Source organism: Leptidea sinapis, chromosome 20 (assembly GCF_905404315.1).
Source record: "Leptidea sinapis chromosome 20, ilLepSina1.1, whole genome shotgun sequence".
Classification (NCBI taxonomy): Eukaryota; Metazoa; Arthropoda; class Insecta; order Lepidoptera; family Pieridae; genus Leptidea; species Leptidea sinapis.
The window spans coordinates 7,892,818-7,907,004 of NC_066284.1; the positions used below are offsets into that span (position 1 = coordinate 7,892,818).

General features: G+C 35.5%; 1 protein-coding gene across 1 annotated transcript in view; it reads right to left on the bottom strand.

Moving 5' to 3' along the window:
* Window positions 1–877: 877 nt before the first annotated feature.
* Window positions 878–14,187, bottom strand: part of LOC126970135 (vinculin) — a 70,347-nt gene continuing 57,037 nt past the window's right edge. Inside the window, exons 22-25 of the mRNA XM_050815873.1 lie at window positions 11,117–11,229; window positions 10,390–10,480; window positions 7,808–7,872; window positions 878–5,611 (exon numbers count right to left, since the gene is read on the bottom strand). Of these exons, the coding sequence (XP_050671830.1) occupies window positions 5,504–5,611; window positions 7,808–7,872; window positions 10,390–10,480; window positions 11,117–11,229 (377 nt within the window). The 3' untranslated portion in view covers window positions 878–5,503. The remainder of the gene's footprint in view (window positions 5,612–7,807; window positions 7,873–10,389; window positions 10,481–11,116; window positions 11,230–14,187) is intronic.

The window sequence follows — 14,187 nt, forward strand, 5'->3', positions numbered from 1 at the left end:
ATTAAGTATTAAATAAAAATATATTTATTTTTAATCTCTCATGATTATAGGGCGGGAAGTGGAACTCACTCTCGACCTCTCACTGTTACTCGAGCAAAATCACCTCACATATTCCACAAATCCCCAAATATATCTTACTTTGCGTATCGCGAGTTCCAAAATGTGATGAAAATATTAGCATTTTAGTAGAGGTGTGTCTCTGATCACTATCAAGCATCGGTTTGCGGATCAGATTCCCGAAAGATGTTATCCACGTGTGGATTATAATTTATTAAAATCTTCCGGTTTATTAAAATCACAGTTCATAATTAATATAGTAAATAGAAGCTGTAGTATCACCGATCATAAATTTGTAGATAACGCACTTCACTCTCCTTAGAGTTAAGTGCGAGCTGCACGTTTCACATCGTTTGTGAATCTTCCCAGTACTCTAAGCTATATTAACCTTCCAAAATCGGGAAGTGCCCTTTGGCACTAGATGCACACCAAAATCGAAAGTGCCGTACGGCACACTACGCCCTTACCCCCATTTCGTTTGTGAGATAGTTTATTTTGCATGGTCTGATGTCTTGTTTCAATAGCTTTCTTATACATTCTCTCAGGTCATCATAATTATAAGCAATCTTTTAATAAATGTAAAATAATACCCGTTGACAGGCCGCTGCGCGCGCGCCGAAATCACGTCGATCTTTGGCATACCGCGGCGCAGGGGCACTTGCCGATTACGGAATGTTAAGTCACGTTTGGCGGCACATAATGGTTGATAATTGGGAGGAGTGGGGCGGAAATCACAATAATTATTACTCTAATGATAATTAAGCCCACTTTACGATATGTTTTGGTCGCTTGTGATCGTAATATCGGAAATAAAAGAAGATTATATATAATAAAAAGCTTTATTAGAAAATAATAACAATGGGTAAAATTTCGCAACACAATACAAATAATACATCATAATCAAAGTAATCAAGCTCACACAGTTAATATGACAATTAGCAGGTAAATTAAAATTACACATCATTCGTAGATATTTCTCATAATAATTGTTTTGTAACAAACCGAAATCAGTTCGTTCGTTGTCACAACTTTGGGCACAGAAATATATTATATCCACTGTAGGGTTGCCTATTTCCAGGAAAAATAACTTACTTACTCTGTTAGGTAAAAGTAAGTAGTAGTTAAATGAGTTAGATTTCATAAGAAATTTTATTGGATATAAATCTGTTTCCCATGCTCAAATATATAGTAGAAATATATAGAGATAATTGTGTGTGATTTATTTATAAAAGTAACCAACCACATTAAATAAAATAAAAGATTAAAAGTTTAAATAATGCAAAATTGTGACGTTATTCTATCATTCATATGATTGGTATTCGCTTATAACAATTAGTAGTTAGGTAAAGCATCGTATCACAATATCACTACGTAAGGCCACAACCAACACACAAACGTTTCCAAACTAGCAAGCGAAATTCGCCCTTCGAGCTCTCAGCAACAACAGGGTATTCGATTGTTGACATCACAAGATATATAAAGATATTTTTTGACCACATATTAATATAAAATGTAAAAAAAAAACAAATTACATAAAAAATGACACTAAAATTACTTATCGTCCGAGTCAGAAGAACGCTACACTGAATCTAGTAAGTTCTGTTAGTGTTCGTCGCCGCCCATAACATTAAGGTACATTGCTACGTAAACTTGCAACGCCCCGGATATTGAGGGACTTAACGAATAAATTAAGAATCACACACTGACAAAATATGATCACCATAATATATTACATTTCAAACAACGGTATATTAAAAAAGACTAACCAATAAAACGTATATTTTGACCAATTAACATCCTTAATTATAGATGTCAGCTGATAAATTTTTCTTGTAATTAATAAGGCGTTATTAAAAAATGTTCTTTTTAAAATTTGTTTTTTAGTTTCAAGGTATAATAAATATCCATTGTTTAAGTTTGGTATCAGCTGATGGCCTCTTAATTAATTGATGTTCTCACTGCGACAGGTGACTGTTATATTAATGTTTACTGTACTATGACGTAACAAGCATGTGACCTAGCCGTTTAGACGATCTATACATAAATATAACATAAATTATCGACAAATATACTATAATTTGGAATAATAATCGCATGAAAGAGTATCTCTAAAAATAGTCAACTACCCTATTGTTAACAGAAGTAAAAATATTTGGAAGTCATTGTTAGACTAAAATATTTCGGCGTTTTGAATAAACAAATGTATTATGTAATTAAATATTAAATTGAAACGGTAACGTATGTGGTCGGAACGTAAACATACACACATTAAACACATCTAAGCAATATCATTAACACTCTCACAAAACTGTGTATCTATCTCCGGGAGCGCCACATCACAAGACACGCGGCCGTGTCGCGCTCGCTCGTGTGTTGGATGTTTATATTAACCTTAGTATGTCGTAAACTGTAACTTTTAAGCTCTTGCCTGTATAAAAACCACTGGATAGGCTGTTCCATATGTTTGACAGCAAATTTTTTGTGCCTATTTGAAGCGACACTCGCGAGCGTCCAGAGAACTAATTTTGTCGTATAATACAAATGGCGGCGAAGGAACGTACAATACTCTGAAGTATTTTTACATTTTGAATTAATTTCGTTCGTTTTCCGTGTTATTTATACTCAAAGAATCAATAAAGTACAGATTTTTTTTGTTAATAGTTTCCCATCATTTATCGATGTTTGCTGAGGTTGTCATCACTAGTTTTAGTACCGCAGACTCACGCTACATGGCCAACAGCGCCAAAATGGCGAATATCAAACAGGCACTAAAGCACTTTGATAACCGCCAGTCCAGTGGTATATAGTAGAGGTCAGTGGTGTAGTAAGAAACAAGTATAACTTTATGCAGAACCATCTAGAGGTGGCCATACAAATGCGCTTATTTTCGCAAAATGCGCGCCACAGAAACCGGAAGACCTAGTTTTGGTATGCCCTTCTCAAGGAATCGCCGGAATAGGGCAGCGCAGGAACGATAGTCGTGGCCATTTCTGGAGGAGGCGTTTGTCCAGCAGTGGACGTCTTCCGGCTGAGATGAATGGAAGCTGTGGTTGAGTGGATATTCTTAAAATACCAAATATAATATACTATACTATATTATTGATGTACTATATATGTTATTCTACTTTAGGCACGATTGGGATAGTATCGAAGTGTAATTATAGCTGTTAGACAAAATAGGCTTAGTATATTTATATTATTATTACTTTTAACTATAATTGTACATTTACCAAATAAATATTAAAGAGATTATTATCATTAGTCGCGCTACAACTATTTAATACAATTACAATACTCTATTCCTACCTATAAAGCACTTGTCGATGGCACTTCCGTTGTTAATCACACACTATTGACCAAAAATAAAATAAAATTCGTTGTAAATTATAATTCTAGGCGTAAATACATATATTATGACATGAAAAAAATTATATGACGTTAGGAATGAGCCTAAAAACTACTAATGTTGGGCTTATGAATTATTTGCTAGAAAATAAAAACCCGGATAGGAACGAAGTTCTTTATTATAGAAATATTAATTTTACTGATTTACTAAAAAAAAAATTATCAGAAATGTGTCAAATGTCAATAATTGTTCGATGTCAGTTATTTATATATAAATAATAAACAGCAAGATATAGTCGCGTAGCGACGCTTCGACGTACATGAAGAGAGTTACGTTCCGGACGTATATTCCCGGTTAGTGTACCCCTCCGCATCGTCCCATAAGGAACTTCGTTCCAAAAGTTTAAATGAGTTAAACAAAATTTCGAGAAATGACTTCACTTCTCACGGAACCCGGTCAAACCCGACAGTAAGTTATAACCTCAAAATCAAACATTTAAATACCCAATACTAAACGCATATTATATATATATAATATTTAACGAAATAATTAATGTTACAGATCAATTATAACTTTTCACATAAACGCTGTCTTACTAAAAGCTTTTAAAGCTGCCTTGATATTGGTTACAACCAAACATGCTCTACTTTTGGCTCAAAACAATTGAATTCACTCTTTTGTAATAAATTAATTACTACTATAAATATATTATTACCAATAGAACTATTAAATAAATAAGAAAGTTATTTTATATAATGAAACGTAAAATAAAATGCGGGTATACAGAAATAAAATGATCTAAAAAGTCTCAATTTAAAAAATATGCAATCAGAACTACAGCCGCTGGAACTGTCTCATGTTAATAAGATTTTATTACAATTTTCATATTATTATGAATTAATTTATTTATAGATTTCATATATCCATTAAGTCTACAGCATTTAACCCTCCATCAATGGCTTCAAATCGATTTTTAAAATCAATTCATATTGTCTAAGCCGGACTGGTTTAAGTAAGAAAATATACTTTATAAATGTTAATTACTATCTGAATAGATAAACAACATCTAATTGTTGGCGATGTTACCGACTATGTTATAATACAATAAGTTTTTTATTTATAATAATATCTTAATATTTTGTGATAAAATATAAGTACATTCTAGTATAATATATCTGTGTTATTTATTGTAGAGGTTAAAAGCTTACCAAAAATGGACGCCGAGAAGTTAGTGTGGGACAATAACTCAATATCACCTATCTCCCTTACTCTCATAATATAATGGGGTGTTTTAAAACTATTTTATTACATTTACAATTATTATTGACTGTAATTAAATAGGTAGTCAAATGTTTACATTTAAATTTGAGAGAATAAGCAAATACAATGCAATTAAAATAAGAATACAAACGTTAATAATCTATTTCTGTCAAATGTTACTTAAAAGTACGGTTCGCAAAAAAGTTATTTGCATATCATTATTAATTTATGTATGTTTAAGTAAGTATATTGTATTAAATATATCATTGTCTTGTACCCATAGTACAGGCTATATATGCTTAACTTGGGGCAAGATAATTTGTGTAAAAAGTGTGTCAATATTATTATTGTGTGATGTGTTTGTTATGTTTCCTTGTAATAGTAATAATAAATATTATTATATTATTATATCAATAATCATTACACTTGCATCAAATTTAAATAAAAACTTTAAATTGCCTGTATAATAATAAAGTCAAAATTGACAGCTATGACGTCACAATATGGCGCAAAGTCGGTCCTATTCTCATTTGAATCGCATTGTATAGCAATACATTATAGTGTAACTTCCTGTTTGTAGGGCTTTGTACGCACCAAACCAATGAAAACACTTATTAAGACTCCTCTGTCCGTCTGTCCGTTTGTCTGTCAGCAGGCTCTATCTCATATACGAATGACATAAGACGACAGCTGAATTTTTGACGGTGACATTTTGTTAATTGTGAATATTTAAAATGTTTAAATGAGACTATTTAAAAAGTACACAATATGTTATATCTTGTACGATGGTTGGAGCCCCATGTGCGGGCGTCCAACTCGTGGTATATATATCGGCCTGGTCTACACGTGGTACCACGGCGATCGTCTCACCCAGCGCAGACGGTATGCTCCCTGCTCCGTGCGGATCTTGATGGACGCGCCCTCCGCAGCCTTCACCGTCTCCTTCACCTGCCGACACCAACACACCAGTGTTAACGGGTTAATCTTAACAGTGAGCTATAGTAGGAGTTCCTTGTGTAAGCAGTACTGTGTATCAGTTTGAAGGGCGCCGTAGCTAGTGAAATTACTGGGCAAATGAGACTTAACATCTTATGTCTCAAGGTGACGAGCGCAATTGCAGTGCCGCTCAGAATTTTTGGGCTTTTCAAGAATCCTGAGCGGCACTGCATTGTAATGGGCAGGGCGTATAAATTACCATCAGCTGAACGTCCTGCTCGTCTCGTCCCTTATTTTCATAAAAAAAAATAACGAGAGAATCTTAACAATAATTAACATTATATTGGCACAATCGATCATATTAGTCGCATTGACACTGAGAATTAACTATTTCCAAAAGAAGAATAAACCTTACATCATTTTACGTCTATTGTTACTATAATCTTAGTTATAAATAAATTGCGACAGCTGTGAAAACATCGCAAAAAATTGAGGCTGACACTTAACCTCTATTTTTAGCAATGCACGCACACTAACACAAAGTAATGCATGATGTAATTAAGCAGAGTTTGGATGCTCATGGTTTTTGTTATTGAATCTATGTTATATAAATATTACCCAAAAACCTACGCAATAAAAAAATTTAAACTGAAAAAAATGTCAAATTGGGTCTGTACCTTGTTATGCACACTAAAATAATAAACCTGGCCTGTTTTCATCAGTTGTTTCGCAGCAAGATGCTCTATCTAGACGTATAAATTATCTAAGGCACGAAGAATCTGATCGGGGATGTACTAAAAATGTCGGGTAGTGTCAAAAAAGAAGATACTATTGAATGAAAGAACGAGGGGAACATAAGTCAAGGAAGAACAGGGGAATGTTGGTCCGGAATCTCTACTTGTAGTTGAGGTCCCACTCAGGGCGCGTGAGGGATTCAAAGAAATATAAGCTTGTAAGTCATCTGTAAGAGTGTACCCTATACTTTCCTCGGACGATACGACATGGGTACCTTCAAAAATAGCGCGTACACCTTCCTTAAAGGCCCGCAACGCTCCTGTGATTCCTCTGGTGTTGCAAGAGATTGTGGGCTGCGGTGATCACTTAACAACAGGTGACCCGTACGCTCGTTTGTCCTCCTATTCCATAAAAAAAAAAACTGTAAGAGAGATTACCTCTGCTCATGGTCTTTTGAAACACGACAAGAATCAGTTATAAGACCGTTACCCGGTGTGCCAATGGTTAAACTATTTGTTTTTATATTGGAGGGAAAAAACGACTCAGGCTTGCCTGATGGAAACCGCCCATGGACATCAGCAATATCAAAGGTTTAAAAATACTTGTCAACGTTTGAAGCCACAGAATACAAGAGTCCGCAGATGATTCAACATGGTGGACGTGATGACCGCTGATGAAATCAACTGCTCATATGAACCCTGTACAATCCATCCCAACATATCATTTATATCTTTATCTATATATAATGAAAATGGTCTTTAATCTGAGGCTCTTTCACGCCTTAACCACTATTCGTATCGACATGAAACTACCAGCATTCGATGCGAAATTTATCCTAGATGGTTTATGGCTACTATTTACTATATATTTTTTTATTGTATTTGTAATAAGATGAATAAAATTTAATTTATTTCCTTTTAAAATTCGCCCAGCGAAGCGTCTAGTAAAAGTCTAAATGTAAAGATGTTAGCGTTCTCGCTAAAACATTAAAAAAATCCCGCTTTAGTCTCAAGCATTTAGCAGTAAATTTATTTTTTTGTTTTGTGTGTTTGTTGTTGAGTTTGAATTAAATATTAGATACTGTATCTTACAGATAATGTTTCAACTTGGTTGTCGTACGGCCGTTCCCAATATACAGTCTATCTTACTTGAGATAAAAATCGTGACTATCGCTGACTTTTCCGGCCCAATAAACTTATCGACGGTAACTCACCTTATCCGTGCACGCTGTATGTCAATGGGACGACGTATAGCTTACCAGCGATATAAAGTTTGTATGGAAATTGCAATTCACGCGTCCCAATATATGGCGATAAGAATGACTTATAGGGTATATTGGGACAGCTTCAGATTATTATTATTATTAATTAGCTGTCAATACAGCTAATTAATTACTGACAGTAGAAGGTAGTAATTTTTCTCTATCTGTAGATAGTATTTTGGAAACGGCCGTTACTTTACAGTATAACTTACGCTTTGCATGAGATTCTGCGCGTTGCCGACCAGCATCTCAGTCGCCTCCTGGTCTTCTTCGCTTCCTGCACAAATTATACTTGTTATTATTATTATTTATACATCACCAGTGGGAGGCTCCTTTTCACAGGATGCCGGCTAGATTTTGAGCACCACAACGGCGCCTATTTCTGCCGTGAAGCAGTAATGTGTAAACATTATATGTGTTTCGGTCTGAAGGACGTCGTAGCTAGTGAAATTACTGGGCTAATGAGACTAAACATCTTATGTCTCAAGGTGACGAACGCAATCATTGTGCCGCTCAAAATTTTTGTTGTTTGGTGCCGTTCTCTGACGGACAAAATACTTATTTAAGTTTATGCAAATGTGAAAATGATTGATTTGAAAGCCGACATCTTGGTGTGAAATGTTTCTTTGATGCAGCACAATCTTATATTTTGTAGATCAAGGTGTCTACAACGTACCTGCGTAGTCCGCCATGCCGACTGCGGGCAGCGTGCAAAACAATGTATTCTCATATCATTATTACCTCAAGTGTGGGAATTATTACTAATAAAACTTTACTAAAATATCGATATTACACAATGTTCAGAAGCACTCATGGACATATGCAATACCTGCCTTATTGTAGGCCCTTGTTCATCATTAAATGTACTTTTTTACTAAAAGCCTTATTAACAAATTGACATCTGTAAAATCAGGCGTCAAGGGACGCGATGCCGGCCTTTAAAAGGCATAAAAGGCTTTTATTTTCTCAAAATTGATTCTTACTACCGCTTCGGAAACAAATGGCGCTCTGAGAGAGAAGAAGCGGCGCAAGAAACTCTCCCAGCATTATTTTTTTGCGCTCTTCTTAATAAAAATATACAATATGTACTTTCATTGCTATTGCTATAAAATAATTATAATCTAGTCCCAGGCTGTCCGATCACTTAGATATTCAGCTGTGGAGTAATAGGATTTACGATAGAGCCATTTTTTTATAAACCTTTTAATCGGTTCGGTAAAACTGTAGTCGGTTATTGAATCCACAAAGTGGCTGTGATAGGCAAGAAGTTTCTCGCAAAACGTGGAGATGTAGAATGCCAGACGTAAACATGTGGTCTTTAACAACTTACCTAAAAATTGATTTGTCATCAAGATCGCAGAAATAAAATATATCACTAAAAAAATGATATACCTAATGGTTAATGTGGTGCAGTATACATCTTATAATGACATATTATATAATATGATGACTTAAAATTATACCATACTTTAGGATAGAGATTTGCTTGGAAATTTGGCTTTAAAGGAAATGTCCGAGACCGATATTCCGCTTAGGTCTGGGATTTTTCCGAAAGAGTGATTCTGAAAAATCCCAGACCATAAGTGATTTCAAAATACAATTATGAATAAAAATATTTGAATCACTTATCTCCAGGTTAGTTGTGGTTAGATGCTGATGATCGGTGATAGAATACTCCCTGTGTTATTGAAGTTATACTTCTATAGGCGAGTTATGACAAAATGATGAGAGTGAAATTTTAAGATGCGCGCGCATCACTGTTACACAAAAGTAACAGGGTGAAGTTGGTTGCTAAAAGTATCTGATGTTTGCGTCATTCGTTATTATTTTTTGGTTTCTTCGTTCATTATTAGGACAGGCAATGGGTTCAAGCCCATACAGCTGTATTCATTATTTAATAATTAATTGTCAAGGCTATCTTTGCAAGATTTTTAATAAATTTCTAAAAATGCAGAATAGCACAAGGAATAAGGCATTTTAATGATTTTTGCTTCGTTAGGCAAAAGAAGTATACATGCTTATATGCTTATAAGCATGTAAGCTTGTATATGTAAAGAATATGGGCGCAAATCGCCACCTACCGTCAATTGTTTGCAACTATTGATATTTATGTTTTAGTTTATCGTTAAAATGAATATATTATTATAGATATATCTGAAATATATAAGATTTAAATACAAATAGGTATTTGTATACATAAAACTGTTATTTATTAAGGTCTAACTAATTTAATAGACACTGTTTTGACTGTTTGAAGATGTTTCATGTTTCATTTATTGTTATAACACTTAATTGAATGTGAAACTGTTCAAATTAATTTGTATTAGAATTAATATCGTTATTATGTATCAAACTTTATTATTTTATGCATTAAGTCTTTCTTAATTGTATTTCGAAACTTGCTTGCAGCGCCATTTTCTTACTTCGTAATGTTTGTTCAAATTAAATGAACAAACTATTATATAAATCATTTGAAGTTATATAAATTCACTAATACATTTATTGAGCTGTATGTGTTTGTGTTTTAAAAGAAGTTGTATCTACTCTGTTTCATCTATTGTACGGAAGCTTTAAAAGCGGTTGTTTTATGTAAAGACGGTTCATATCTATACTAGCAGTTGTGCTTCAATAAACTTAAAAAATATTAGTGTTGTATTTCTTAATGGTGGACCCTGGTCAAGGAAACCTTGGCGTAACGCCGACATTCACATACATTTTTAGAGATTATTATTATAGAGAGATAGATTTTAAAGAGAAATGAAGTGTACAGACAGTGGTAATACGGGTAGGTTACCTTGCGCGCCCAGCATGGTGGCCTTTACCGTTGACAGGATCTTGAGCTGTGTGCCGATGGTGGGAATGCGCTCGCACACTTGCAGCAGGTTCTGAAACACAACGTCTGGTTGATACACAATGTTTACTGGTGAGAAGCGAGCGAAGCATTTACGTTATGGTAAGTGATACGCCCTGCTACTATAAAATATTGAACTCAAATTTATTTGTGCGTTTGTGTACGCTAATTTTAGATACGACTTAACCAATTTGAATGCCGTTGTCATAGATAGCAAGTTTCTCGATATTATGTATTTGTTTAGGTAATTATTTCAAGAAACATAAAACTTAAAGTAGGACAGTTAGATTAGTTGGATATTTTTTACCAGTGGGAGCCTCCTTTACACAGAAGCCGGCTAGATTATGGGTACCATAACGGCGCCTATTTCTAGTAGCTAGTGAAATTACTGGGCAACTGAGAATTCACATCTTATGTCTCGAGGTGACGAGCGCAATTGTAGTGCCGCTCAGAATTTTTGGGTTTTCAATAATTCTGAACGGCACTGCATTGTAATGGGTAGGGCGTATCATCAGCTGAACGTCCTGCTCGTATCGTCCCTTATCTTCATTAAAAAAAAAGATAACATCACAATAATTTTATGACCCCCCACCCCTACGTAGTGTGATGCCACATATTTGGGACAAGGTCGCGGGCGGCCCCTGTTGACGCATGTGTGTGTATCACGTACCGTGCGGATCCGCTTGTCGGTACACTCGAGCGCCAGTTTCTTGGCGAGGCGTGTCACCTCCTCCGAGGCCTCGGCGATGGCCTTCGCCGTCGCGATCAGCTCCCGTTTGCTGCCTGCACACAAACATACACACACACTAATAACGTGTTATAATAAACAGATACCCTAGGCCTCTACCACTTAAACGCTGGAACAACTCTTCAGGTTTAAACCACTCTAAAGCACTGATAAGGGCATTCAACAGCAGCTATGCGAATGAAACCCTATCTTTGAACAGGAAAAATCTATGCACACTCACTAGGATGCTAACCGGGCACTGTCGCCTAAACAAGCACCTCAGTGTGGTCGGCATCAAAAGCGACAAAACTTGCAGATTCTGCCTTGAGGATGATGAAACGCCTATTCATCTACTCTGCGACTGCGGCTCACTAATGCATAAGCGTAACACAATCTTTGGCGACTACTTCGTGCCACCAGATAGTGATTGCAACACTCGCGTTAAGGAACTACTGCGGTTCGTAAAGGCGGCAGGGCTTGACGACGAGCTTTAGTATGAGTGGCGAACACAATAGTTCAATTTTGGACGCGGTGTTACTAGGAATCTTTAGGACTAGGAAATAGCCACCCTCTTCAAATAATAATAAAAAATGCCTGACACAAACATAGCGTATTAGATAGATTTTCAACCCGCCAACGCTTTGGGTCAGTACAAAAAATCCAGGAAACATATATACACAATTTTAACTGATAAAAATTAATTTATATGCAATAATAATAATTTTCACACACATTTCTACAAATTATTTTGCCGCAAACTAGGCATAGCCTGTACTATGTTTGCAAGACAACCATATATTTAATACAATATACTTGCATAAACATACATAAATACATATAAACATCCATACTCATCATAACACGATAGGTGCAAACATTTAGTTTTTACCTATCGTGATTCAAACCTGGGACCTCTAGCTCAGGCAGGCAGGGTCACTAACCACTGGGCTATATGGGTTGTTAAATGCAGCAATAACAATGGAAACATACTCGCTGTTTTTATCTATATATATATAAAAATGAATTGCTGTTCGTTAGTCTAGCTAAAACTCGAGAACGGCTGGACCGATTTGGCTAATTTGGGTCTTGAATTATTTGTGGAAGTCCAGAGAAGGTTTAAAAGGTCAATAATTATATGAAAATGCTCGGAATTAAATAAAAATAACAATTTTGTATTTACTTTGATGTGTCCCCCGTCGTTCAGAAATCAAATTGAAAAATAGTTTAAAATGAATAACTAATTAGAATCTTTATATCTTTCTAACTTTCTCAGGAGGTAAAAAACAAACTTTAATTTTAATTTCTTTTTTTTTCTTATTACTTTATATGGCAATACAACGTTTGCTGGGTCAGCTAGTAAATGATAAAATTATCGTCTACTTACGACGTCGTCATAGAACCACGGATCTCTTGCTTCAATCCTCGCCCGCCCTAATTCATAATATTATGTAGGTGTATTCGACGCTTTATAAGATCGGCAACGCTCTTGTGTTACAATAGAGCATGGGCTGCAATCACATACTGTAGTATATCCTTCAATATTATCGACTCTTAAGACACATGCGCCCACTCACTTCCGTCGCTCACAGCGGACTGACTGAATCACGACCGCACGTGCGCTAGAGATGACATACTGCTTGCTTCTCTTTCACTCACATACACTACAACGAGTACGTTGACTTTGACAACTAACTTTTAGCTGACGTTTCAAGGCTATAGTGAAATCACATACACTACACATACTATCAGCTGACGCGTATGTAATGCTCTTAAAAATTATGTCCTCTTACATAAAAAACACCAACCATTATTATTGTTAGTTATATAATATGTATTAATGGCCGGCAACGCTCTTGTGATTCCTCTGGTGTTGCAAGAGAATGTGGGCGGCGGTGATCACTTAACACCACGTGACCCGTTTGTCCTCCTATTCCACAAAAAATAATGTATATACCTCTATAATCATATATTTTCTTGGTTCAAGGACGCATGGGCGAGTTTATTACTACATAGTGACTAGCTCTAGAGGCTTTTGAAATCTATGACTATTTCTAGTAAGTATATTCTGACTTTGGAGAGTTTAATTATTCCGCTATTTGATAATTTATTATTTCGCAACTAGAATAATGACTTTTAATCGTATTTATTCTCCCAGCGTCACCTTAAGGGCTATATTTCACCGGGACACCACGGTGGCGTTACCAGTCGCCGCTACCAACAAAATGTATACAGCTCTATAGACTCATCTGGTGTCCGTTTGGTTGCGCGGCCAATTTGGTGGCGCAACCAGCTCGGACTCGTCATGACTCTGGTGTATGTATGGTATCCCGGTGAAATATAGCCCTAAGCGATATTGTATGTGTCGGAAACGCCTAGATTGTAGACAACGAGTGCGCAAGCAATCCGTATACAGGAACACTAACAGTAACAATGTTTATAGCAATAGTTGAATCGTTCAGCAACTCACCGCACAAATTGAAGAACACCTCTGTCCCGTGAAGCATAAAAAGACAACATTGACATACATAAAGCATCACTACATTATTTACAGAAGCAACCATGAGTAACCCCATACTATCAAATACTGTTCAGTGCAACATACACTCATGGACGGATTGAGCAAAACTCGAGAAAACGATTTGATTTTTCTTTTTGTAATTATTATAGTACGCACAGTATAAACCACATAACATAAATAATTGTTGGATTAAAAGAAAGTTTTAGAATGATTATTTCTCGAAAAGTAATTTAGTATTGCGTATGAAGTGTTTTTCTGCACTACAAAAATCATCTTAACTTTTTAAAATGACCTTTAATAAGTCAATTGAAACAATTTTGAACCATTATAATTTAATGGTTTAAAAATATGTTTCAAATTGCTCAGTATTATTTTATGAAAATCTCCTAGTGTTTTTGTTCATTTATGACTACTTTGTAATAAATAAAAGTTCTCAGTTCACGACATTCGTTTATTTTTCTTCGTCCATCGGACAGGCAAAAGGTCCGAGCCCATA